At 46.7% G+C, this 23,791-nt stretch overlaps 1 protein-coding gene across 1 annotated transcript in view; it reads right to left on the bottom strand.

Annotated features, from left to right (window-relative positions):
* Positions 1-20,064, bottom strand: part of LOC119405576 (glucosylceramide transporter ABCA12) — a 41,333-nt gene extending 21,269 nt beyond the window's left edge. Inside the window, exons 1-12 of the mRNA XM_049419449.1 lie at positions 19,723-20,064; positions 18,252-18,494; positions 17,817-17,902; positions 16,103-16,312; positions 13,404-13,644; positions 12,390-12,578; positions 10,376-10,557; positions 8,864-8,989; positions 6,302-6,419; positions 3,646-3,800; positions 2,839-2,994; positions 863-1,122 (exon numbers count right to left, since the gene is read on the bottom strand). Coding sequence (XP_049275406.1) covers positions 863-1,122; positions 2,839-2,994; positions 3,646-3,800; positions 6,302-6,419; positions 8,864-8,989; positions 10,376-10,557; positions 12,390-12,578; positions 13,404-13,644; positions 16,103-16,312; positions 17,817-17,902; positions 18,252-18,494; positions 19,723-20,044 — 2,288 coding nt within the window. The 5' untranslated portion in view covers positions 20,045-20,064. The remainder of the gene's footprint in view (positions 1-862; positions 1,123-2,838; positions 2,995-3,645; positions 3,801-6,301; positions 6,420-8,863; positions 8,990-10,375; positions 10,558-12,389; positions 12,579-13,403; positions 13,645-16,102; positions 16,313-17,816; positions 17,903-18,251; positions 18,495-19,722) is intronic.
* Positions 20,065-23,791: the final 3,727 nt, after the last annotated feature.

Genomic DNA, 23,791 nt, shown 5'->3' with positions numbered 1-23,791 from the left:
GTGGGTAGATGAGATTAAGAAGTTTCTAAGTATAACGTGACAGCAGAAAGCACAGGACCGGCTTGATTGGCAGAACATGGGAGAGGCCTTTGCCCTGCAGTGGGCGTAGACAGGCTGATGGTGATGATGACGATGATCTAATTTCACGTCCATTGGCTGCTTTGAACATAGTGAGCTGCGTAGCTACCGCGGCCGCCGCGGGAAGCCGCCATGTGCCCGCGCGCGCGCTCGTGATCACACTGAAAGTGAGCCGCACGTTCGAAGAAAGAAAAGCAAAGAAGCGCTCAATATCATGACGCGCGCGTGACGTAACTTTTTTACTCCGTGCCATACCTCTCTGCTTAGCTTCCAGCGCGCTCGTCGGGACGAGAGAAGAAAGAAAGCAATTACAGCGTGCGACAAATCTCTAACTCCGCTCGTGCTTTACGGATTCTAAAAATTCTTGCGGCGGTCGATTCGTGAGGTAATAAACTCCTTTAATGAAGCCATTCGATGGTTACTTGGAAAGGTGATGAAGGGCCCTTTAACAACGCGACAGGTTAGCCGCTAAGCTTCTACGGCTTCCATATTGCCAGAAATCGTTTGTAGACCACAGACGAAGGGCGTAGTCAAATATTTTTTCTGGGAGGTCTACTCCCCTTTATTCTTGTGCGTGTTTGCAAGTGTGTGCGTATACATACACCATTCGCCACCCTACCGAAATCCGAACCAGGGGATTTGATTATTTATAAATAAAATGAAAACTTCAGAAGGGGTTGAACCCTCCAAACCACTTTCTGGCTACGTCATTGCCGTAGACACAACGTCAGACATTCAGACGAGTCCGCACCAACCTTTCTGGCCACACTCATCGTCCACGTACCTGAAGTTCGGCAGCTTGGTGAATCGGAGAAAGAAGCCGGAGTCGAACCTGGTCTTGAGCCACGTGGGCGATCCGGCGCACTCGATGCGTCCCTCGCGCATGATGACCAGCCTGTCGGCGAGAACCTCGGCCTCCTCGATGCTCTTGGTGGTGACGAGGACGCTGCTGCGCCGACTCAGGCGAGCAAGCACTTCCCACACCTGATGTCGACCCTTGGGGTCCAACAGTCTGGTCGGATCGGGAAAGATCACCAGGGGCGTCTGCAATGGGTGACAACGACGAGATTTCGAAGTTATTACGGCGAAAGCCTTAGATGACTCATCAAACACGAAAACTGACCGTCGTCGGCGGTATCGGCGTCAAAACGAAGTGATACAAAAATCATCATCATGCGACGTAATTATGACGTCACAGGTAGCCAGATTAATTTGTGACGTCATATAGCTTGACGCCACACGACACGTCATCGCAAGACATAGTTGCTTGGTCAATCGTGGGTGATCTCGGAAGCAGTGCTGCAGAGTGAGTGAGTGAGTGAGTGAGTGAGTGAGTGAGTGAGTGAGTGAGTGAGTGAGTGAGTGAGTGAGTGAGTGAGTGAGTGAGTGAGTGAGTGAGTGAGTGAGTGAAAACTACATAAAAACCAAAGTATTTCGATTGGCGGATTTGTGGTTAGGCGGCCACGAGACCCTGTGCCCGGACGGCATCTTCTGCTCTTTGGTTAAAACGTGGAATCTTCTTTGATATCCCATGGCCACGGAAAAGAGCAAACCCGGGCAGAGGAAAAACTTCAGTAAAATCGCCCACCGATATCACGGCATGGACGAGGAACTCCTGACAGAGCTCCGAACCTTGTACACAGGCATTAGTGCTAGCATACTCCAGAAGCCCTACACTGGTCCGGAAAACCTTACCGCGGATGCCCCCACTATAGAGGCTGAAGTATGAGCCGTATTGGTTAAACTCCGAACTAAATCTGCACCAGGCCCCGATGGCATAACCAAGAAAACGCTCATAAGGTTACGGGTCAAATCTATCACGGCTTTAACAGAGTATTTCAACCGCTGTTGGGAGACAGGCTCTATCCCATCGCAGTGGAAACATGCACAAATAATATAGCAGTGCAGCAAAAGCACGTGTGCCGTCTTAGGCGAGTGCATAAGGGGCCGCCGTGTGACGTAATTTTTTCAACCGCATCAAATAATTGCAAATCAGGACACTGCCGAAGCATCGGCAAGTAGTTCTTCATACATCTCTAGATTTCACTTCCAAATTTCCCTCCCGAAAACTATTACGATATCCTCGTTCCAGTGGCTATACATTATTCATGAAAAAGAAAAATAAGAATAAAAGGGTTCCACGCAAGCGACACATTTGACCATAATTTGGCATGATTGGGAATTCACAACATAGGCATCAAAAACACACAAGGTTCACGCGATGCTTGTTTAAATTCTCTATTTTTCTAAAGATTGGCTTTTTCCTAAAAAGAGACACCTTGGGGATATTTCTCATTTTTATGTTTAATTGGCGTTATTTCCGGTATACCTTTGTGTTACGAGGTTCCCCAGTTCTGTTTTTAGCTTTTTTTATCGGCCATACTAAAGCTATGGAGTATGTCTGAGAGAAGTTCTTCGAAGGGCGCTGTCGCAGGCACCATAGTCCGTGCACCGTCGTGACTCCAGCTCCGGTCGCAGGTGTTTCAGTTTCTCGATTCCGGCTGTTATCGTTGCGCAGTCTGTTACGCTAACTGTAATCACGCTGTAATAGAATGCCTACCATCCTCAAATGTATGGAGCCGAAGAACCACATCAACGAGATTTGACTCTACTTAATTACTGTTAAGTTTCAAGTTAAAGAACTCAACATCAATCCCGTATATAATGAAGCACTGCGGTGCTTCCTAATATATTGCAGGCGTTGCTTCGGGCCGTGGCAGGAAAGCAATTGAGTCTCATTATAAAAACCTGAAGCGTTACCTGTTCAACGGCACAAGCCGTGATGGCGACGCAGACGACCCGCCGCAGTCGTGGCGACATCGCGGACACCAGGGTGTCCTTGTACTGCTCGATGTTGAGCTGCCGCATTAGCATGGCGACGTAAGCCTCGCCAGTGTTCCCCGGCACCTGGCGGAGCTGCGCATGCGCAAGAGCACCCGCGACGGCCACGATTCTTTGGAGGGTATCCTTCAAGCGCGTCGTTTAGGGCAGCTGACCGCAATTTCACAGTTTTCGTACGCTATGGCTCAAGTCTTGTCATCATAATCGAAACCGCGTGTAGCGCGAAGGACTTTCATCATTGTATAATGGCGTCTTAAAATAGGTGTCGAACTTACGTGAGTACTCGATCTATCCCCGTGAAGGCATATAGTATAAGTATGAAATTTATGCATAATTTTGTTCTGTTTTCGAGTATGCTCAAGCTATTCGAAAAAGTTCCCTGTTGAGTATTCAGTCGAAAACACGAACAAGTGGGCCAGCTATTGGATATTCATCTCGACAACTTTTTTGAATAGGTTACACACACTCCTATTTTGGCAATGTCAAGCGTGCTGCCGACTCAGCGGAGTGTGAATCAGTACCATCCAAAGTGGAAGGCAAGATTGAATAAAGGTCGCTTGTGCAAGAGATGGCTAGATTATGTTCTTCAAAACACAGGGAACCGTCCTGGCGAGCTTCAATATTGACATGTATATCTCATTGATGGTCATACACTCACGGTATCACTATACAGGAGTCAGCATACTCTACGCTATAACGTTTCGTTGGCCACGTGACGTCACTCACGAACAGAAAGAAGAGCAGGTGCTCCTCGACGGTCATGTCGTCGAACAGCTCTCGCTCTTCGGGACAGACGCTTAAATACTCCCACGACCGGCCCGAATAACCGGAAGCGTCGAAGTTGCACACGTAAGCTTCGCCGCTTGTGGGAAGCTGCCTCCCTGTAAAATGACATAAATATACATAGTAACACCAATCAAAACATGCTTCTAGAGTGACGGGAAAGTCCCTACACTAGTCGATATAGCAATGTACAAATATTTACACCCTTAGGGGTGTTTGACCCATGAATATCATGCACCCTTAGCTTCGCAGCTATGAAAATTACCACCCGTCAGTGAGGTTAACTGCGCGTACGATTACAAAGACATCGTTGGAAAACCTTGTAGCCATTCGAACCACTTTGCGTGCGCTGAAAGAGCAGATATAAAAAAAAATTAGCAGAAATTATATATTGCGCTTTTAGTCTTTTTCAATTATCATTTTTTTTACTTGCATCAAATAGCAGGCAAAGAAGAAAAATTGTATTTGCTCATACTTACGATTCTATCTTGCCCCTTAAAATGGCATGGGGTCGGTCATTAGAAAACCAAACGCCCTTTATACACTCATAGAGATGTTGAAGTTTTTAGTACGTACAGAACTCGACTTAGTTTGCCAGCCATTGGAACCTCTTACTCATAGTTCATGAAGTCAGTTCATAAATCACTTCTTTTCCCTTTCTGGGATGGAAATATTCAGCCACATAAAAATTACGCCACCTCCCGCTAAAGGGGACCATGAGGTGATGCGAAGCCGGAGCACTTGCACGATCGCGTTCCGTTGGCGTTCGTTGGGCATGCTACCGACCTCGCGTCGTGGAACGCGAAGAGGGACGCTACGCGCGTCGAATCTTCCATCTAGCCTGGCCGTTAATTCTCACAGGGCGAGCGGGGAACGCGGTCGACAGGCGGGCGAGAGGGGGGCAGCGTAGAAGAGGAGAGAGAAGGGGAGGGGACGCGCATGCGCTCGAGCTCATCGCGGCGTTGCACAGGAGAGAATTTCGGCATGTCTAGCCCGCGTTTCAGAGGAAGAGTGGAAAGGGGGAGGGGAGAGGGTATGGGAAGGGGAGGGAGAAGGAAAGTGGAGAGGGAAAGGGGGAGAGGGTGAGTGGAGAGGGGGCGTGTGGAGAGGGTATGCGCATGCGCAGTAAGGGTGGTCACGCCGCACACCACCACCACCGGATTGAGCTCCGCCTTAAGATACTTCGCATCTAAAAGGTGCTGCCCAGAGATGGTTGACGGGGTGACTGCCCCCTGGTTTGCCTATATACGCCAGTTTATTAAGGTTAGTTACAAATCGTTTTAGGTAGATATTCAAACAAATATGCGTATGCCCAACGTTGTTACATGAAAAGAAAATGTCGAGAAACGCTAGTACGATTAACAAGAAATATTGAGCTATCAAAGTTAAATTGCAAACACTAGATATATATATAAGTGCAACGGGAAATAAGAAAAAAAAACATCAAAAAGCGGCAACCCATTTGGAAACACAGTCATTCAATTAACGGAACTGGTACAAACATGTGGAGACCTATAAGATGTCTATTGGTTGTCAAGAAATAAGTCGCGTAGAGATCTTTATTTACAAAAGTGAGAGCTAGATTATACGATACCGTTTCGTTGTTCGTCGTGTGAATTCCTGCGTAGTATACGCGTAAACTGAATGACGCAGCTCTTTTCCGTAACTCGTGCGGCAGCGATCACCATTACATCATCAACGGTGATGTGCGTCTGAAATCATCGCCGCGCATCAAGAGCGATCGACTGAACGCGAGATCGTAAAATTGTGATGTCTGTCGATCTGTGAAATAATATTCCTCGGCTGTAAGAATTGAATTCTAATTTCCTAACTTCATCTTTTGCAAGTCACGCATTTGGCTCTAACAAAGTAACTGTGATGGGTGCACATAACTTTAAAAAAAGATTAGTTACTACAGAAAACTAGGGCGCGGTGGTCATTGGCTGATGGTCAACGCATAATTTATCCAATTTTCGTGGTTGTGACTTGAAATGCAAACGTTGTTATGACGGCATTTAAATGCCACACTTCTAAATTTTGAAGCTTCGGATTTTCCAAACCGAGTAAGGAAATTAGGTAATGCGCACATTCGAGATAAACGTGAACTGTTGCATATTTCGTTTGGTATGATCGTTTTGCAAGGTATATGCGGTGTTCGAAGCCAGGTACACGAAGTCTAAGCCAATTCGTGCACTTCCCATATCAGGGTATGTCCGAAACATGATTTTATGGCCCGTTTCCAGCTCCCGTTTTTTTTTTTTCTCGGGACATGCAGTCGGCAAGTATATAGCTTTCGAAATCCGTCTCTATAGTAAACCGTCGCTGCTCCCATAAACACCAGCGTCAGGGTCTACCCTATAGCCGAGAGTCTGTGGCTGTGTCATTCGCCCTGCGAGACTTCGTAAGCCGTGAAATTGCAGAGCTGAAAATGTGGTTTCGTTTTCATGTCATGTTGACTTAATATCCCAGTCTCATGACCGTACACGCTAAAACATTCTTTCGATAATAATCACGATCTTGTGTGTACAACAAACTGGACAGCACAGTGCGTGCATTGTTTCCTGCGGAAATGTGATGATTGATCAGTGTGATAACCCACCAGTGATAATATCCAGGAGAGTCACGTGCCCACAGTCTTGTGGTCCGAGTATCACAGTGATCTGCTTGTTGAAGATTGTCAGGATGATATTCTTGATGTCGCCGCTCTCCTTGTTGGTCTGTGCAGAAAACGTACTGCGACCTCACAAGCTGGCATGAACAGCAGACTTGTACACACGCCTGAAGTGTATCGCGACTGTGATTGTCAGGGTGATGATAAATCGGTAATTACCTGTTAATTACATTATCTTTCGAGCTGTGGTGGTGGTCGACTAAAGCCTCTGGGCGAGTGAAGTGTTACCGCATGATAAACGAACATACAAAAACCAGGGGCGTAGTAAGAAATTTTTCTCGGGTGGTGGGGGGCGTTCAACCATATTTTACATATGTTCGTGCGTGCGTGTATATATACGCAAGCAAAATTGAAAATATTCGGGGCGGGGGTTGAATCCCCCCCCCCCTGCCTACACCCCTGACAAAAACATAATTCTCGTTTTAAGACCACGACATCGAAGTACTTTTGTGATCAACCGCTCACAAAGGTAACCGTAGCTTTGGTCTAGTTTGAAATGCACTCAAGTCTAGTCTCTCTGCACAAAAGGCAACGCTGAATGCCGCTTCTATCTCTATTCTAATGTCTGTTGCTGCAATGGCTACTGTTTTAACATACGTGATTAAGTCATTCGCATGAACATGCAGATCCTTCAGTACACTGAAATTGAAATTTTATTCCGGATCAAAAAAAATAAAGTTGCCAGGATGACAGGTAAGGGCTGTGACAACAGCTTGAGGGACCGTGACCACCTAGGACACAGAGTATGCATAGAAGCGTGCTGCTGTGTGCCGCCTAGCAGCAGAAAAATGAGAGCTACAAAACGTCGCTACGAAGAAAAGGGATACAGCAGTCATAAAGAGGTGAAAGATAGTTGCCATATCACATCACAACAAAAATACTAAAGGCAGTTCTCTTGGTGATATACTAGATATGTTAAACGCTATCTTCGTTTATCATGCGGTTCAGAAGTGAAGGCAATTGAAATATTAACATGTGGATTCCTTAATTGGTTCTGCATTTGGATGCAGGATGGCGTACGTAATAAGCAAGGAAGCTTTCCTCTAGCCTTGCTAGGTTTGTGATGGTTCATTAAACTGAGTTTAAGTAGAAGACAAAGTTTGCAATTCGTCGAACCTGAATGATATGGATGCCAACAAGTGAAAACTTGGTATTGCCATAACTACTGACCTATACCACCCAGAATAAATAGGAATTTGCTAGTATTGTTAACACAGTCAATATCTTTAATCGAATCAAGTATTTAATAAATAATATCACATCCTTCATATGTATGTAGGGAGGGTTGGGGCTTACTTTCCTTGATGCACGAGTACGTTGCACGCAACTGGACGTTCACTCACTGAGGAGTTCGCCAATGAGAAGACAGCGTCCAACTATACCAGGATAGTTGAACGCTGTTAGATAATATTCAAGAGAATAGATGGTATTCGAGAGTATTCAAGATAAGCACGATAGTATTCAAGAGAATGTCACATTAGATACACGTAGAATGGCACGTACGTTGAAGGTGGAAAGTAAACTTCATTCTATACTATATTGTGGGGTCGATGATAGTTCATTCCTTTCGTGACCTCTCCTCTATCTTGCTGGCTCCCGCAGAACTGATAAGTCAATCAGTGCCAGCTGGCCTATAAATGATTAATTCACCATCGCTGTACAATCTATTAGCCTTTTGGCTATCTTAGATGGCAGCACAAATGCCCCCTGTAAGCCCGTTGGTCCCGTAGTTCAAATCCCTGGCCAGCCAGGACAAAGTTTTCTTCAACTGCGTTATCTATCCGAGAAAGCACAATAGGTTTCCCATGCAGCTTAACGCGATGCGTACACTCCTAATCAGATCCCGGTCAAAGTGCTAGGAGAGGAAGAGAAAGTCTATTGTTCTAGGCTTTATCTTCAAAAGAAAGGGAACTGCCCGAGGGGCTCGTTTTCTGTATTATACGCAGCTAATGAAACCGACGCATAATTAAGTCAAGGAAAATAGGGGAGATCATTCGTGGTTTCTTAACTGTAGTGTAACGATTCTCACTTCAATTGAAACAAATTAAAGCGGACGAAAAATCACCCTTTCCGTCGGTGAGTAGAGCATCGGACGAGTAAAATCTAAGGCTGTGGGTTCGGATCCCACTGACGGAAAGGGCGATTTTTCGTCCGCTTTAATGCCTTTCACTTTGGGTGAGTGTCATTTCACTACAGTTAACCCTCACAAAAATAGATTTAGACAGTCTATAGACAGTCTAAACCCATTTTTAGACATTATTTAAACTGTCTACACACGCACGGGAAGAAACCACAAATAATGTCCCCTATGTTTTCCTTGGCTTAATTGCCGGTCGGTTCCGTTAGTTAGGCTTTAACTAGCACTGTACGTGGGAATTGATTAAAACTATCGAATGCGTGACAATAGTTTCCCTCTACCGAAATACAACTATCGAGAAAGGCTCAAGTTAGTGAAATCGTTTATTCGTATCATGATTTGACCCAACTCACGGCGCTCAAGTTGATCAAGTGGACGATTGCGTCGGCGTTCTTGGGGTCTGCTTCGAAGTAGTTTTTGTCCTGTGCGTAATTCACGTTTCGAATGTTCCACTTCCTGTAAGGAGACCAGTAGTCGGCCTGCCCGCAAGGAAGAAAACATCAGCCCCAATTACACAGCGATTTATAATACTTCGTGAAACGTCCGTAAACGAGGCGTGGGTCAAGATAATGAGAGTGAACAAATATTGCAAAGAATAAACGAATCGTTTGACCAACAATCGAAACACAACGGTGCACTGGCAAGATTTGACATGACAAATTAATGCGTCAGTATCAGTGCTAGTGATTGTGCAGATACGTGTAAAAATAAGATCGCACAAAAATATAAAGATGTACAGAAGAGGTAAAATTATGTTTCCGACAGCACGCAGAAAATTGTGCGCAAACAATTTGTTGTGCATATCGCTTAGGTTATTTGCCTAGAGAACAGAGCAGCCCGTCATCAGAGCTAACTTTTTAGCAGGGTACGTTAAATAGCATATATAATTTATGCTGTTCGATATCACACTGGTCACGTATAGGTTCCGAAATGAAGGTTACACCTTACCTTAGAACAGCGACCATGCGGCGGCTTCGTATGATCACAGACTAAAGAATCCACAATAGTGCAAGACGCGATGCTATACAGAGCGATAGGGCGAACAATTTCTCAATTCGTAATGTGTTGGAACGTTTTTATTATTGACGTATTAAATGGCTATGCAATATGCTCATAATCTTACTCGAACATATGGTAACACTGGACTCTATAAAGCGGGCAAGTTCTTCTGATAAACGACCTCATCTACAGGCAGCTTGCTTTCCCGAATATTGGTGTTTATGTCCTTGCTTTATTCCGTAGATTGGTGTTTATGTCTTGGTTACTTGCGAAAGAAGATGCTAAGATCACTATGAGAGCCAATAAACAGCATCGATATAATGGAGGCAATGAAATGTCGAAGAAAAGAAACTAACAGCGAGATTATCTTTTTCCGAGTCGGCCACGTTTTACTCGGGAGCGTTGGTCAAGCATTATCTTGGTCACCGAGCGTAGAAAAGTTAGAGCTCTTTCTAACGTCCTGGGACATAGAAGAGTACTTCAAAACGCCGTGGAGTTGGGTGGGCTGGTTGATGATCGTCACAGCGGATCAGTTCGAGCGCTGACAAAAGCTACGAATAAGACGGTCAAGCGCTTCTTCGTGGCCGTTCAGTCAAACGTTCCAATGTCAAATCGTACAGGCTTTAATTAAAACGCTACGTCCCAAATTACTGGCCATGATCAAGCTGAATGGTCATGATCAAGCATCGCTGCTCTTGCACTATCGAAGTTTCGTCGTTCTGAGCGCATGAGCGGGGTAAGGCCACGAGACAAGTCCTACTAGTATACTTCCCAAGGAGCTAGATTTGCTTCGCGCTGACCGCCAAGAAACAAACAAAAACGGTCAAGAAGCATAAAGGTCCGGAAACCCAGCACAATATACGCACGGAGAATATAAAGTAGAGTGGCTTGGGGACGCCGTATCCCCAGGGCACCACGTTGTCCAGGTACCAGATGAGGCCCACGAGGACAAGTGCCGCGGACAGGCTGAGCAGGCTGAGCTCGCCCACGCTCACGTTATCCAGCGTGGTGCTGCTGTCGAAGATATTCTTCCACGTCAGCCGAACCTCTGCACGTGCGACGAGAGTCGATGACGCGCGGTTCGCGACACAGTCGACAGACATGTGTACAGCCATTGTACCAGGGTAGACACGAAGTCGTGTCGTACAAGAGAATGAGTGTTGACTGGGTATAGTATCGACTGCCGTTTTGCATGCGTGAAAGTCACCGGTGCTGTGAGAAGGTTAAGCATCGTCTTTACTGTGGTCCTCCCCAGAACTTTCGAGCCGTGCCATCGGACGCTAACTGAAGACATTTAACTTGTATCACAGAGCGCTACAATAGCGCTACTAGAGCGATGTAAGGTAGGAACTACAAGTCTTACGGCGTGCATTGAAATAATAGTTGCAATAATCACGCCGTCGATACAATGTGTCCCAACTAACTTTAGCCAAGTTTAATAAGAAAACGGAACTGGCAAAACATACGGTTAAGGTACCTATGGAGTGCTCGGCCATCTGTCCTGTTCCGCCCAGTAGTTCAATTTTTGTGCGCAGATTACGTACTTGGCTGATCTAGATAAAGCCACCTCCGCACCTGTGCAATCCAACTAAACAGCGGAGTTGGCAAGCGAGCGCCACCACCTGGCGAGCGCAGATTGAGTTTTCTCGGTCACCATTGTTTCTTTCACGCTTCTTTCTTTGTCTCTTTCTACATCATCTTTCCGGCTTCTTTCATCTTCCGTTCTTTATCTCTTTCTATATTGACCTTTCTCCTCCTTTCTCTCTTCCTAACTCAAATCACTCCTCCTAGCCCTCACATATTTTTCCAGCCCTTTGCTATGCTTTATTGTGCATGGCTATGCTATGATTTACCCTTTCACCTCCTCCTTTCCCTCAACATAACATCGGTCCTCCACACCCTCCCTTCCCTTTCCCATCCTGTTGCTAAAGTTTACTACACAAGGCTATACCATGCTTTACCCTCTCCCCTATTCCTTTTCTTCCTCCTCGCCCTAACATCACTCCTACTCAACCTAAGTTCCCTTTGCCATAGAGTTTCATATAGATACACTAGAGGGAACTCTGGCGCTAGTGTATGTGGGAGCTGCAACGCATGGCGCTTCAGCGAGCATGGCAATGATGGGTAGTACACGGATTTGTCTAAACTACGTTCTTTCGGCTCCGTTTGGCTTCGCGTCGCCTGCATCCGCTATGTCGCAAAACGGAAGTTCAGCAAAAGTCACCAGTTCCACTTCCCCACTTTTAACTTTTTAGGCTCACCAATTCAAATCTGGTCACGAAGTTCACAACGGTCCATTCTTTTACCCGAAACGAACGCCAAAGCACAGCAATAAACAAAGCCACAAGTGCGTTCGAAGCCCGCAAGCACGAAGACTAGGCGAATCCATGTACTACCCATCATTCCCATGGTGGCTGAACGATCGCAGCGCCAGAGTCCCCTCTAGTTAATTTTAGGATTTTGCTACCTCCTTGCTATACTCTAGTATAGGAGCTGCTTGGCACATGCCCGCTTTCAGTGGCGCACACCAGCCGAGTTATTGCGTTGCACGGCAGACAAACGCCAAGCTTGAACAACTCCTGCGTCAATAAAATAAAAAAAGCTTGGCTAACATTTGCTGCGATACCCCATATATACTACACTCATAATACAGCTTTGACTTGTCTTGCCCTATTTTCGTAGCATTGCCTGCAGTGCTCTAGTGACAAGAGAACCCAAGTAATTGAAATGTGTTTTTTGTATATCATCCGCTCCTCCACTGCTTGAGTAAACAAAGCATTGACACTTGCAAAAAAAAAAAACTATAACTGAATAATTGAAATGTACTGCTGAACGCATAAGTATTGATCATTGCTCGGATGGACCCCTGCAGGCGCTCACCGTATTTCTCGAAGCGCTCGATGACCCGCAGGCACCAGTGCAGGTACATGACGGGGCTGAGCGCCGAGATCAGCTTGGTGGATCGGGAGATCAGGTAGTAGCCGAGCCCCAAAGGGTTCTGGAGCAGCGCGTACGGCAACAGGCCCAACGCGAACCAGTAGACGACGGCCGCCGCAAACGCCACCCCGGCTGGAACAACGCGCACAGGGGGGTCGTTTCTTGAGACGGCGCGACATCCTTATCGCATTACACTTTCATTATTTGATGGGGCAATGTAGGAACCTTATTTTGTCCACTTGTGCAGTTCCGACTTAGTAAACCGAAAGCAGCCGATCTTTCTGCTGTAAACACCCTAATTAAAACGGCGTGGACATTAACGAAAACACCGACACAGGTGCTGACTCCCAACAGAGGCTTAGTGCGCGAAAGGGCCAGGGACAGGGGCGTAGCCAGAAACTTTTTTCGGGAGGGGATGGGGAAGGGTTCTGCCACCCTTTGTGTATGTTCGTGCGCCTGTTTGTATCTGTGCGTGTACAGATGTCCACATGCAAAATCGATAAATTTCGAGAAGAAAAGTGACCGCCCCCCCCCCCCCTCCCTGGCTACGCCAGTGGCCAGAGATGACAGAGCATCTCTGGCTGTACATTTCGCATTCGCGCAACAAGCCTTTGTTCGCAGTACGCACCAGTGTCACGCACATCGTTCGTCCCGTCATCATCTTGTTCTGTGTCCTGTTCGTGCGCTACGAATTCTCCTTAATCGTGTGCGCCTTAAACTATGTCCCGTTCTTTCACTGTTTACAATAGAACTTATCTGTACCGCCAAGCCCGGCTAATCACTTTGAAGTTCGAGCAAATCCGTCGCGCTGTATACTTGCGTGACCGGCGTCGCGTAAAGCTTCCAGTAACTAATTGTTTTGCAGAACAAACCAGGACGGTTTCCTTTAAATTCGTTCCCTGCCCATTGTCAAGCTCAGCTGCCAGTTGTTAACAAGCGCACATCTGTACAGCTTACGTCCCCAGAGGAACACGGTGAGCAGCATGGCGTGCAGTATGGTGAGCACGCCGAATAACAGCAGCACGGACATGACGACCACCGGGTTGGCGAACTCGATGAACGCCGTGCCGTTGCTGTTGAGGATGACGAACAGCGGCACGTACATGAGCAGCACGGCGCAGAGGACCACGAAGCCGGACTCGAAGAAGTGGCCCACCCAGTAGGCCACGTCGCTCAGACCCGCGCGACGGAGCATCTCCTGTGTAGTACGCGCATGAATGAACTCACGCAGAGCCTTCTGAGGGCGACATATTCTAATCCATAGTGGCAACGTCAGAAACAGAGCAATACACAATGTATGAAGGCTAAAGCCTTGTAGATCACGAGTAAAAAGATCCGGCGTCGAGCGTTGTCGGAACGAACACGACTGGTACGGTCACGTGCCAAAGGGGTTGCTTGATACAACGTTACGCTATGGCGTCATCAAATGGCTCCATATTTATGATGACGTCATGCTATGGTGACGTCATGCGAGGACGTCATCAAATGGGTCCCATTAAATGGCGCCATGTTTACGATGACATGCTATGACGACGTCACGTGATGGCGTCATCAGTGCGATCAACTGTGAACATCAGTGTAATTTAACGAGTGTCTCGTGATAGCGTTCGCTTTCGCCTGTTCTCTCATTAGCGTTAGCTAACTGAAGGGACTTGAACGCAAGGAGACTGCCGGAGAATTACTTCACTTCAGAGTGTCGCAGGTGACTTTCTTCAGCTTTAAAGACATGCAGATTATTGTCGTTGACTAAGGAACAAGTGCGCACCTCCCTTTCAGTGGTTCCCGTCAAGCATCATGACGACCAGGCATCAGAGATGAACCTATGCGTTCCGCTTTAAAACCCTGGTGCACCACCAGGCGTTTCCTCCTTCCACATGTTATAATCGTGATTTTTTTTTTTTTTTCAAGCATTAAGACAAGATTCGGTTGCACGACTTGTGTGACATTTCTAAAGGACTTTAGTGTAACTTCACGGATGGTGGAGCGGCAGTCTTCGAGTGTATGTTCGTGAACTTTCTGCCACGTTCTGCGTCCATTACCTCACTTGAATGTGTCTTCAATATCGCTTGAACTACTCGTGAGTTTGGCAGTGGCTCCTGCAGCCTCGTCACCAACTGCTTGTTGTATCATTCGGCAAATCTTCGCCGTGGTGTTTCCCAGTAAGAGACAAAATCTCTTTTCTGTCTTTTATATGGCGTCGCGAAACGCTATCAACATAAAATTACGATTGCAGGCGTTGCGAATAATTCAAGTTTTTTCGACACGTGAAGGTAGCTTATTGAGAAAGTCGTACTACAAGTTTTGCGTAACGGTAGCTTTATTACAGAAAATATTGGGACAAAATATAATACGAATATGGCATCATGAATTTATGAAGAAATTCTTTACAGATGCAAGGGTGTCTACAATGTAAAAACCTACGCACATAATTTTTTTTCGACACGTCAAGGTGGCTTATTGAGAAATTCGTACCACCAATTTTGCGTAACGGGAGCTTTATTACAGCAAATATTGAGACAAAAGATAATACGGAGATGGCATCACAGAATTATGAAAATTGTACATGCCCATACAGATGCATGGACGTCTGCAATGTAAAACCCTACGCGTATAATGCCGGTAAACAGCAAAGGCCGGAATGGGTGGTTGTCTTTTTTTCTTTTGCAACACGCGCTGGTGTTACTATAAATACACAAATATGGCGATAATATTTAAGTGCATAATTCGTAACTCTGTGTGACCGACGATTAGGGAAGTTATTTGAACCCCATAAAATGTCAGTAAAACACCCTATAGTCGATTTTGATGAGTGCATTATCCATTCTCGTTAGTGAACTTGGTGCATGAGTTGCAGCACATTTCATGCCAGTCATGTATGTAAAAAAATAATCAACATTTTAAGTATGCAGATTTTTCAACAATTATCGGAATTTTTATGACGCATTCATAACTTTCTAACCGCATGACCGACGATTACAAGCAATGTGTGTACATAGTTTAATGACAGTAGTTCCATACATTTACAGTTTTTTTAAATATAATTGCATGCGGTGTACAACAGGTTTGCATCAGAAACTACACGAGCAGCGATTAGAAACCACAAACGTGTTTACATCGTAACAAGGTGCGTAGAACGATTATTTAAGCATTTTATGAACAATACGACGTAAGAACGTGTACTAACATGACATGTGTACGGTTATAACACAAATATTGCGGTGTCCGCGATATGTTACACACGTACCACGACTTCTTCGTTTCGCGTATCGCGAGTAGAGGTTACAAACGGGACACCGCGTACATAGAATAATGATTACGGCGCCATCAATGACAAAACTTTCACATATCACTTGATTTTATGTATCGCGAGTAATGAATGGAAGCATTTGACCGCATCGACGTCGAGCACACAGCGAATGCGGTGGCGTCAACAAAAGTTTTACATGTAGCACGAATTCAGGTACATAAGATAACAACCATAACACCGGGTCAACGTAAATTACATCACGAATATGGCGGTGTCCACAACACCGCTTTCACTCGTCGCGCGATTTCACGTAATCCGTTTGAAAACTACAAGCATTCAATACCGCGTTAACATAGACAACATTACGAATACGGCGGCGTCGTCGACGTAACATTCACCGATATATCACGCCATAGCAACATATCATCGTTCGACCACGGGCAGGCGCGCCAGGGAAAGGGCGCACCTTGGCGCCGACGCGCTTCTCCTTCACGAGCTTGACGACGAGCACGCAGAAGGGCACGAAGAAGGCGATAACGAATCGCAGCGAGACGCGGCTCAGCGTACGATCCTCGGAGCCGTAGAAGAGGCGCGGGTACGGGAAACGCATGAGCTCCACCTGCGCAAGCACAACGACGAGATGTGTTACACGCTAGTGAGACAGCGATGAAAAAAAAAAAAATTTGGGCCAGCTTGCCGTAGTTGTGCTAAGCTGAACTAACAGCGGAGCTTGGGGCCTACGTATAGATTATTAGCAACAAAACAATTGGCAGGGTCCTATTTAGCGTGATCCTAATTAGCACGGCCTTATTAGAAATGTTCTCTTTCTCCTACATATATATATATATATATATATATATATATATATATATATATATATGCATGCGACTATGCAGCGAGCGGGCCTTCTGAAGCAAACGAAAAAGGACAGGACAAACGGAGAGGACAAAATGTGCACACACACATATACACACATTGCACATCTATCGTGTCAACCTCAATGGTTGTGCTGACCACAAGCCGCCTTATCCGCCAAATTCCTAGGCGATACAGAAAAATGCACTACAACTATCTTCATTTCTCGCATGTACGTCGCCAAGAGCAAACTGTATTTAGAGTCAATCCTAAGATGAAGAGGACGAAGACAGCGCGTACCGGACGAGTTACTGCGTTGCACGCGCTAGGCGCAACTTAAGTTTCCTGCATGGTCGCGCGAACCGGCGGAACGAAAAGCTTCAACAGCTCCCCTCAGTTGAAGTCTTCGAACAGGTATCCAATGTCTTTGAAGCGAATGTTTCGACTGGAAGACTTGTATTCGTCAAGGCGGCAACGGATGCGGCCCTGACGAGGCTTACACGAATTTCCCGGAGTAATTCGCGAATTTACCTTACCCCCAGTAGGTTAATTTAGCGTCCTTTTCTTGCTCGCTCACGCGCCTACATGATTTTACCTAAGCAAGGCATAGATGAATAAGCTGAAGAATTGCCGATATCCATCGCAAGTGCTCGTTCATGTGACATGCCTGGACCTCGGCGTTTACCCGCTCGCCGTTTGCGATATCAAGCCAAGCACATGTAATGACTTTAATTGCATTTCTGTACTAATAAAAAGCTTTACAATAAAACCTCATTCCATAAAACTATGTTCTCCCGATTCTTTTCGCTGGTTGCTTCTTCCCGTCAATTTCTCACAGAAAGCCGTGCACTCACGCTGTAGTTTGCAACCAACCAGACGGCGAGACGGACGCAACAAAATTAACGGAATCGTTAAAAAAAAAAAAAGGAATCTCTAATAAATATTAGGGCTTCAAATCTAAGATAAGCGATACTCTGCCTTCACAACCCTGCAATTAACACCTGAATTCACTGCACTCTTTTGTTCTATATACTTGATTTATTGTAACCGCTCCCTTCTTCAATGCCATTTGGCCCTCAGGGCTTATAAATAAATAAATAAATAAATAAATAAATAAATAAATAAATAAATAAATAAATAAATAAATAAATAAATAAATAAATAAATAAATAAATAAATACGTGCATCAGGCATTGAGATAATAACGACTGACGAATAAAGAATAACGAGATGGAAAAGACTATTGCTTCTGTCGCAATGGTGCTCACCTTTACGTTGATTTGTTTCTGGAGGGATTCGGCTATCATGTGTATATACGCCGATTCGACGAAATACTGCAGCGGAAGAAGCAGCCCTGAAAAAAAAAAAAAAACGATATCCTCTGGTTAATAGACGCTTCTAATATATATACTGTCGAAGTCGGCTCCGACATGAAAATTTCGCTGATAAAGATTGCGGCAATTGATAGGAGGTGCACAAGGTGTCATCGGCATAGACAAAGATGCCACCGTCTAAACCAAAACGCCCAGGTCAATCATTCCCATGGTACGGTATACGCCGGCGAAGAGTGGACCATGCATGCGGATCTCAGCACCCCTTTTTGGGAGAAAGGGGGTTCGCCCCCCCCCCCCCCCTGCCCCCCTCGTGCGCGCGCCTAAATGCTTAAAATGTTTGCGTAATGCCGGCAGTATAAGTGGCTCAACTGATCTCGTCGTAGAGGTCGATGTCGGCCGGTCCGGGCACGAGCAGGCTGCGCTTGTAGTCGTCGCGCAGGTCGAACATGGCGTCGCGAATGCGCACGTGGTACGTCAGCCGGTCGGTCTCGGGACGCTCGAACCACACGGCCACGCGTCGCTGCTGCTCGTGGCCGGCGGTCTCCGACGACGCGTCGTCCGGGCCCTCGACGTACTGCGTCGCCTCGGCAGCGTCCTTGAAGGGCATCGGCGCTGCACACGTGCACGACAGATTACGATTTAAGAAAAAAAAAAAGTCAGTTCCGCCCACTGAAGCGCGGCGCGCCTGCCCTTCGCCTTGAGACAGTCATAGCAATAATATCTGGTGTTTAACGTCCTAAAACGACGATATGATTATGAGGGACGCCGTAGTGGAGGGCTCCGGAAATTTCGACCACCCGGGGTTCTTTTACGTGCACCTTAATCTAAGTACACGGGCCTCACTCCATCGAAATTCAACCGCCGCGGCCAGGATTCGACCCCTAGACCTTCAGGTCAGCAGTCGAGCGCCATAACCACTAGACCACTGTGGCGGGGCCGTGAGACAGTCGTGGCAGCTATAGTTTCCGCTCGAGCCGTAAATACATTTTCTCGGCCACTGATAATACTACCAAGTGTTATGTGTTAAAGTCCTTTCGTTACTGCCTATAACGTTACGTTTGGCTAGGCAGCGATGTCAGAATCCCTGACAAAAATTCACCGGGACGTTCAAGTTTCCGACTTGCGACACAAACGCATGCCTTTATAGGAACGTCAACGATATGAAAAGGTCGAGAAGTTCTTGATGCCACAGAAATGAGGAAGTGCTATTGGATGGGGCATTTATGTAAGTTCTCTTTGGGAGAGACAATGATTGCTGTGAGCAGAGCTGACTTTTTCGTAGGTTGTGACGGAGTGCAGCGTTTTGGGGAGAGGCAAAATGCATATTTCTGCCGCCCGTACGGGAGAACGGCTCAGCGTCATTGGGGAGCAGGGGAAGGGGGAGTCATTGGTTACCGTATAGCGTCCTGGTTAGGGGAACGTTCCATATTTGTTCGCTTCTGGTGTAGAAGCATTTTTCGTGAGGTTTAAGTTGAGCAAAAGTCTTCAGGAAATCGGTTGAGCATCGCGGTGACAATCTAAGGCAGTAGAGCAAGCGGTACTCACACAAAACATGCACACTTACAACGTTATACTGCCCAAATAAATTTGCAGTATGGGCAGTGTATGAAACACCAGCGATCAATCTAATTGCCTTCTTCTGGAGGCCGAGTGTGGCGTTTAAATTTGTTTGGACGTTGTGCCCCAAGCAAGAAGACAGTGGTAAATGTACGATTGAAATATAGCATGGTAAATTGTAAGCTTGTGTTTAGGCGCTCGCGGAATTCCGCAGAACTCATTCGCAAGTTCCACGGCCTCCGAGAGTGAGCGTCATGCAAGTTCTAATGTTGCGCCCACTCACTCCACTTGGAACCGAGCTCCTTGCAGACCCTGGCGACCAGGTCCGCGAAGAAGGCCTGGTTGGGCGCGAACGCGAACGTCCCTTCGTTCCAGGACTCGTTGGGACGGCCCCAGAACTCCATCGCGTCTGCGCTGTCGAAGAACTGGTCCTTGTTGGGCCGCGCGCGGTACGGCGCCACCGACTCCTCCCACACCGAGCTCATCATGAACAGCATGCACGTCAGCTCGAGCAGCGTGACCAGGTAGTGGCGTCGCACGCGCGACAGCCACACCTGACGCCACATCACCAGGCCCAGCTGGCTCCAGCATCCCGTGGTCTCCATGGCAACCTCCTCCTCCTTGCGTCAGGCGTCCTAGTATAATCACCGAGGCGGCCGGCAAGTCTGCCATTCATGCGCAAAAACGTGGCGACAGAGTGTGCGGGTCAAACTCCAACGTCACTTCGCAATCGTATTGTAATTCAGAAGATATGTCATATCTACTTATTCAGGTCTAATCGATATTTGTACTGCGTCCTTTCTTGGAATGTGTAAGATATTCAATCCTAAAACAGAGATATAGCTCTTTTCCTATATATATATATATATATATATATATATATTATATATATATATATATATATATATATATATATATATATATATATATATATATATATATGTGTGTGTGTGTGTGTGTGTGTGTGTGTGTGTGTGTGTGTGTGTGTGTGTGTTCTTCGGTACCCTGATGTATGTCAGTCCTTGGTTCATTGACTTGCTTTGTATTGAGGCGAAAGCCTTAGATGCCTCATAAAATGCGAAAATTGACCGTCGGCCTCCCGCGGCATCGGGGACAAGAGTGTTGCAAAAAAATCATGTTATGACGTCACCACGTCATCGTGACGTAACCTCGGATGTTGTCATCACATGACATCTAGCTTGGTCAAGGATGGGCCGATCCCGAACGAAGTGCAAAACCAGGTGAGCTCTTTTCGATCCCTGAGACAGTCAAAAACCACGTTCGATGCAGAAAACTCTCGGAGGGTGGCGAGGCAGGATCAATACATTGACGTTTTTGTTTACGCAGTTATTACTTCTGCTATTTTTTATTTCCTGCTGTGCTAGGATTTTCTAGGTATTTTTTTATCGAAGCTTCAACTATAGCTACAGGTCCGACAAGTGTGTTATCTGTATATACAACATGAAATAAAAATTTCATTCAAATTCGAACTCCACACCCTCCGACGATTGGTTGCACGGGACATCACTAAAGCAGCGTCTCATCGTGCTAGCACCCAAATATGGTGTCCAGGACGACGCCAGTACAAAATTGGAGTTCATCGCTTCGCGCTCGACAGTGGCTCTGCATGTCTTAGCGAGATGTCACTGTTACCGATATGTGTCGCGGCTCAAGACGCGTCACATTTTTTGTATACGCAGCTCCTCGACGTGACGGTATAGTCTAATGTGGCGGCCACGAAGTCTTCAGCGCAAATTATCCGACGGACAAACCACGAATGGGACGTCCAATCTGCGGAACCTGTACTCAACTATACACCATTTCTGGAATACTGTGACGTTCCTAACTGCTTACATCCTGTACACCTTACACACTTCGTTCTTCTCTTTACTATATTTCCTCAGTTTTATCTTTAGTCCATCCCCTCTTCCCTTTCGTGTATAATCATTGTGAAAACACACGGTAAGGGCGTAGATCCTGTCGCAACTGCCTAACCCTTGTTGAGTTAAATAAAGAACGCTAGTGCCATTTTCCAGACAGTGGACCAAGCGTAGTCTGAACGACAAGACGATTGAGACACCGAAAAGTTATTCCCTGTTTTCAAAGAATTGCATCAAAACCTGGCCTTTGTCGTCCATCCGTCGTCCGCTTGTTCTATACATCCATATATCTCACGTGGCGTGATCAGCTCGCTCACAAGCGCTCAATACAGGCCTAAAACAAGGCTAGCAATTCTCAAAACCAAGTTAAAATAAACGAAGAAGGTCTAAAATAATTGAAGTAACAGAAATAACCAGGAAGTAATGGCGGTAATTAACTTAAAGGACCCCCGACACCAAAATTGAAACCTCGAGATGCTTGTGTTTGACTTTCCTGTATACGGGGCCACTTCTGACCGATTATTAGTGGCGAACGTTGCCTTTAAGATATCTTAATTTGGTTTTAAAGTAAGCGTGAGTGTTCATCCGAGTTGGCTGCACCTCGCGACATCGCCACTGGCATGACGTAGACAGAGGCCGCGCGTGACGTTCCACGAGTAAAGCAAGTATTGTGGACGTGACAGAAGCTTTGCGGGGCGCACACAATACCACGACTGGCGAGGGTTATTGTTCCTCACCCCCATCGCTCTGTTGTCGGGCTGCTCTCGAAGTAGTTTTCGTGAGGGGACAGGAGCTTAACAGGTTTAAGCCATACCGAGGCACCCACATCGTTTCAGTCTCCACCGCGCGCGGGGCCACGATTTGAAAACTGCCCTTTCAACGTCACCGCAGCTTGCGTGCACGTGGTTAGGCGGGCGTTTTGAAGTGACGCTAAAATGGTCCCAATTAACTACGCTAGCATTAATTACGTTAGAGCATTTACGATTCAATTTAGGGATTACCAGACACAAAGCTACAAATTACATTTAAAAAGTCACAAACAAAAATTTTGCTGTGAGGGGTCCTTTAACATAGCTAAAAACGTTATGGAACAAGCGGCCGACTCCGACATAGCGCTAGAGAGGGCGGCACCGCCTCGCTAAGCAAGTGATTGCTACTCCATCCGGCTTTTCTACGGTGCTAAATCTGAAGGGGGAGACAATCTGTCGGAACTCGCTGCAGACGACACGTATATGAACTACCGTAACAAGCAGGAAGTCGATAAAGCGCAGCAAAAAGTAGCGCGCATGTCGCACACCGAGTTTGCGAAGCTCCCTAAAGATTCTACTCGTGCCGGGGAAACCCTACCCGCTTACCTCGAACATTCACGTCATCGACGGTTCGGTAAACGGACCAGTGGAAACTCTACGAACGGGAATCGCTGGGTGCGCGAGTGCTGCGCACTTCCTCATGTTTTCACGGTAGTGGAGCGCTGCATTTTTTTTAATAGTCTCTCTCTGACGTTGCAGCGCAGTTGCCTTGCGTATCTTGTCCCACAATTTCCAGCGGCTCTTGTTGAATGATTCTGGTAACGAGTGGTAGGCAGAAGTTCAGGAGAAGATGGAATTTCGACAAGTGGTATTGTCTCCTAGGAGGCTGCAACTACTTCGTACCCGAAGCATGCACATACACTCGCTAAAGTAGGCAGAATTGCTGCCTTAATTCAAGACGACATGCCCACTTGTCAAAACTTTGGCCCTTGCGGCACTCCCCTTCAAGTGTTTTTCATCTGGACAAGCATGGCAGGCAAACTTGAAACTCACTGCATCGAAGAACATGTTTAAGAGGCTATAGCCAATACGTAAGACCATGTTACCGTGTCTTCGGTCGTAGCACGTAGCGGGTGGTGGCCAGCACCGGCGGACAGCTAGCTGACCAGGGGTACGAGTGGGCGAGCCTCGTTGACCACTGTCCGTAGGCGAGCAGAAACCTCTCTCGCCTTGGCCTGCGGGCAACTGCAAGGGCGTGCCGAGGAACGCCGAGGAAGAGTGGAAGACCAAAATACACGGTGGTCCGCCTTCCACGTTGCGCCTTCGACGAAATGCTTCACGCGCCTTCTCGAGAATGCCGTGGCGTCACGAGAATGGCACGCTTCTTCTTTGTTTCACGCGAGGCAGAGCACGCTCGAGCTATATAGGATTGGCTTGCCTCAAAATTAGATCCTCGCTTGAGTTTACTTGGACGGGTCAGGTTTAATGGGTTCCCCTCTGTGCTCTGCGTGTTGTGCCGGTGTACGGTGCCGGGTGTCGAACTCTTTAGAGGAGGTCACCTTCACTGGCGAACTATGAGGCTTTACGTCCATCTGTGTACTATCGGTGTCAAATGCAACCCGAACAACGGCAAGCATTCGCAATTGTATAGTGCACGCCGTCCAGTTGACACCGAGGACAGGCGAGCGCATGCGCAGTGCTCGCGAACCGGATGCGCGCGCCT

The sequence above is a fragment of the Rhipicephalus sanguineus genome, chromosome 9, assembly GCF_013339695.2.
Source record: "Rhipicephalus sanguineus isolate Rsan-2018 chromosome 9, BIME_Rsan_1.4, whole genome shotgun sequence".
In the NCBI taxonomy this organism is placed as follows: Eukaryota; Metazoa; Arthropoda; class Arachnida; order Ixodida; family Ixodidae; genus Rhipicephalus; species Rhipicephalus sanguineus.
Note: the sequence above shows the minus strand (reverse complement) of the source record. Positions and strands in the feature narration are given on the sequence as shown.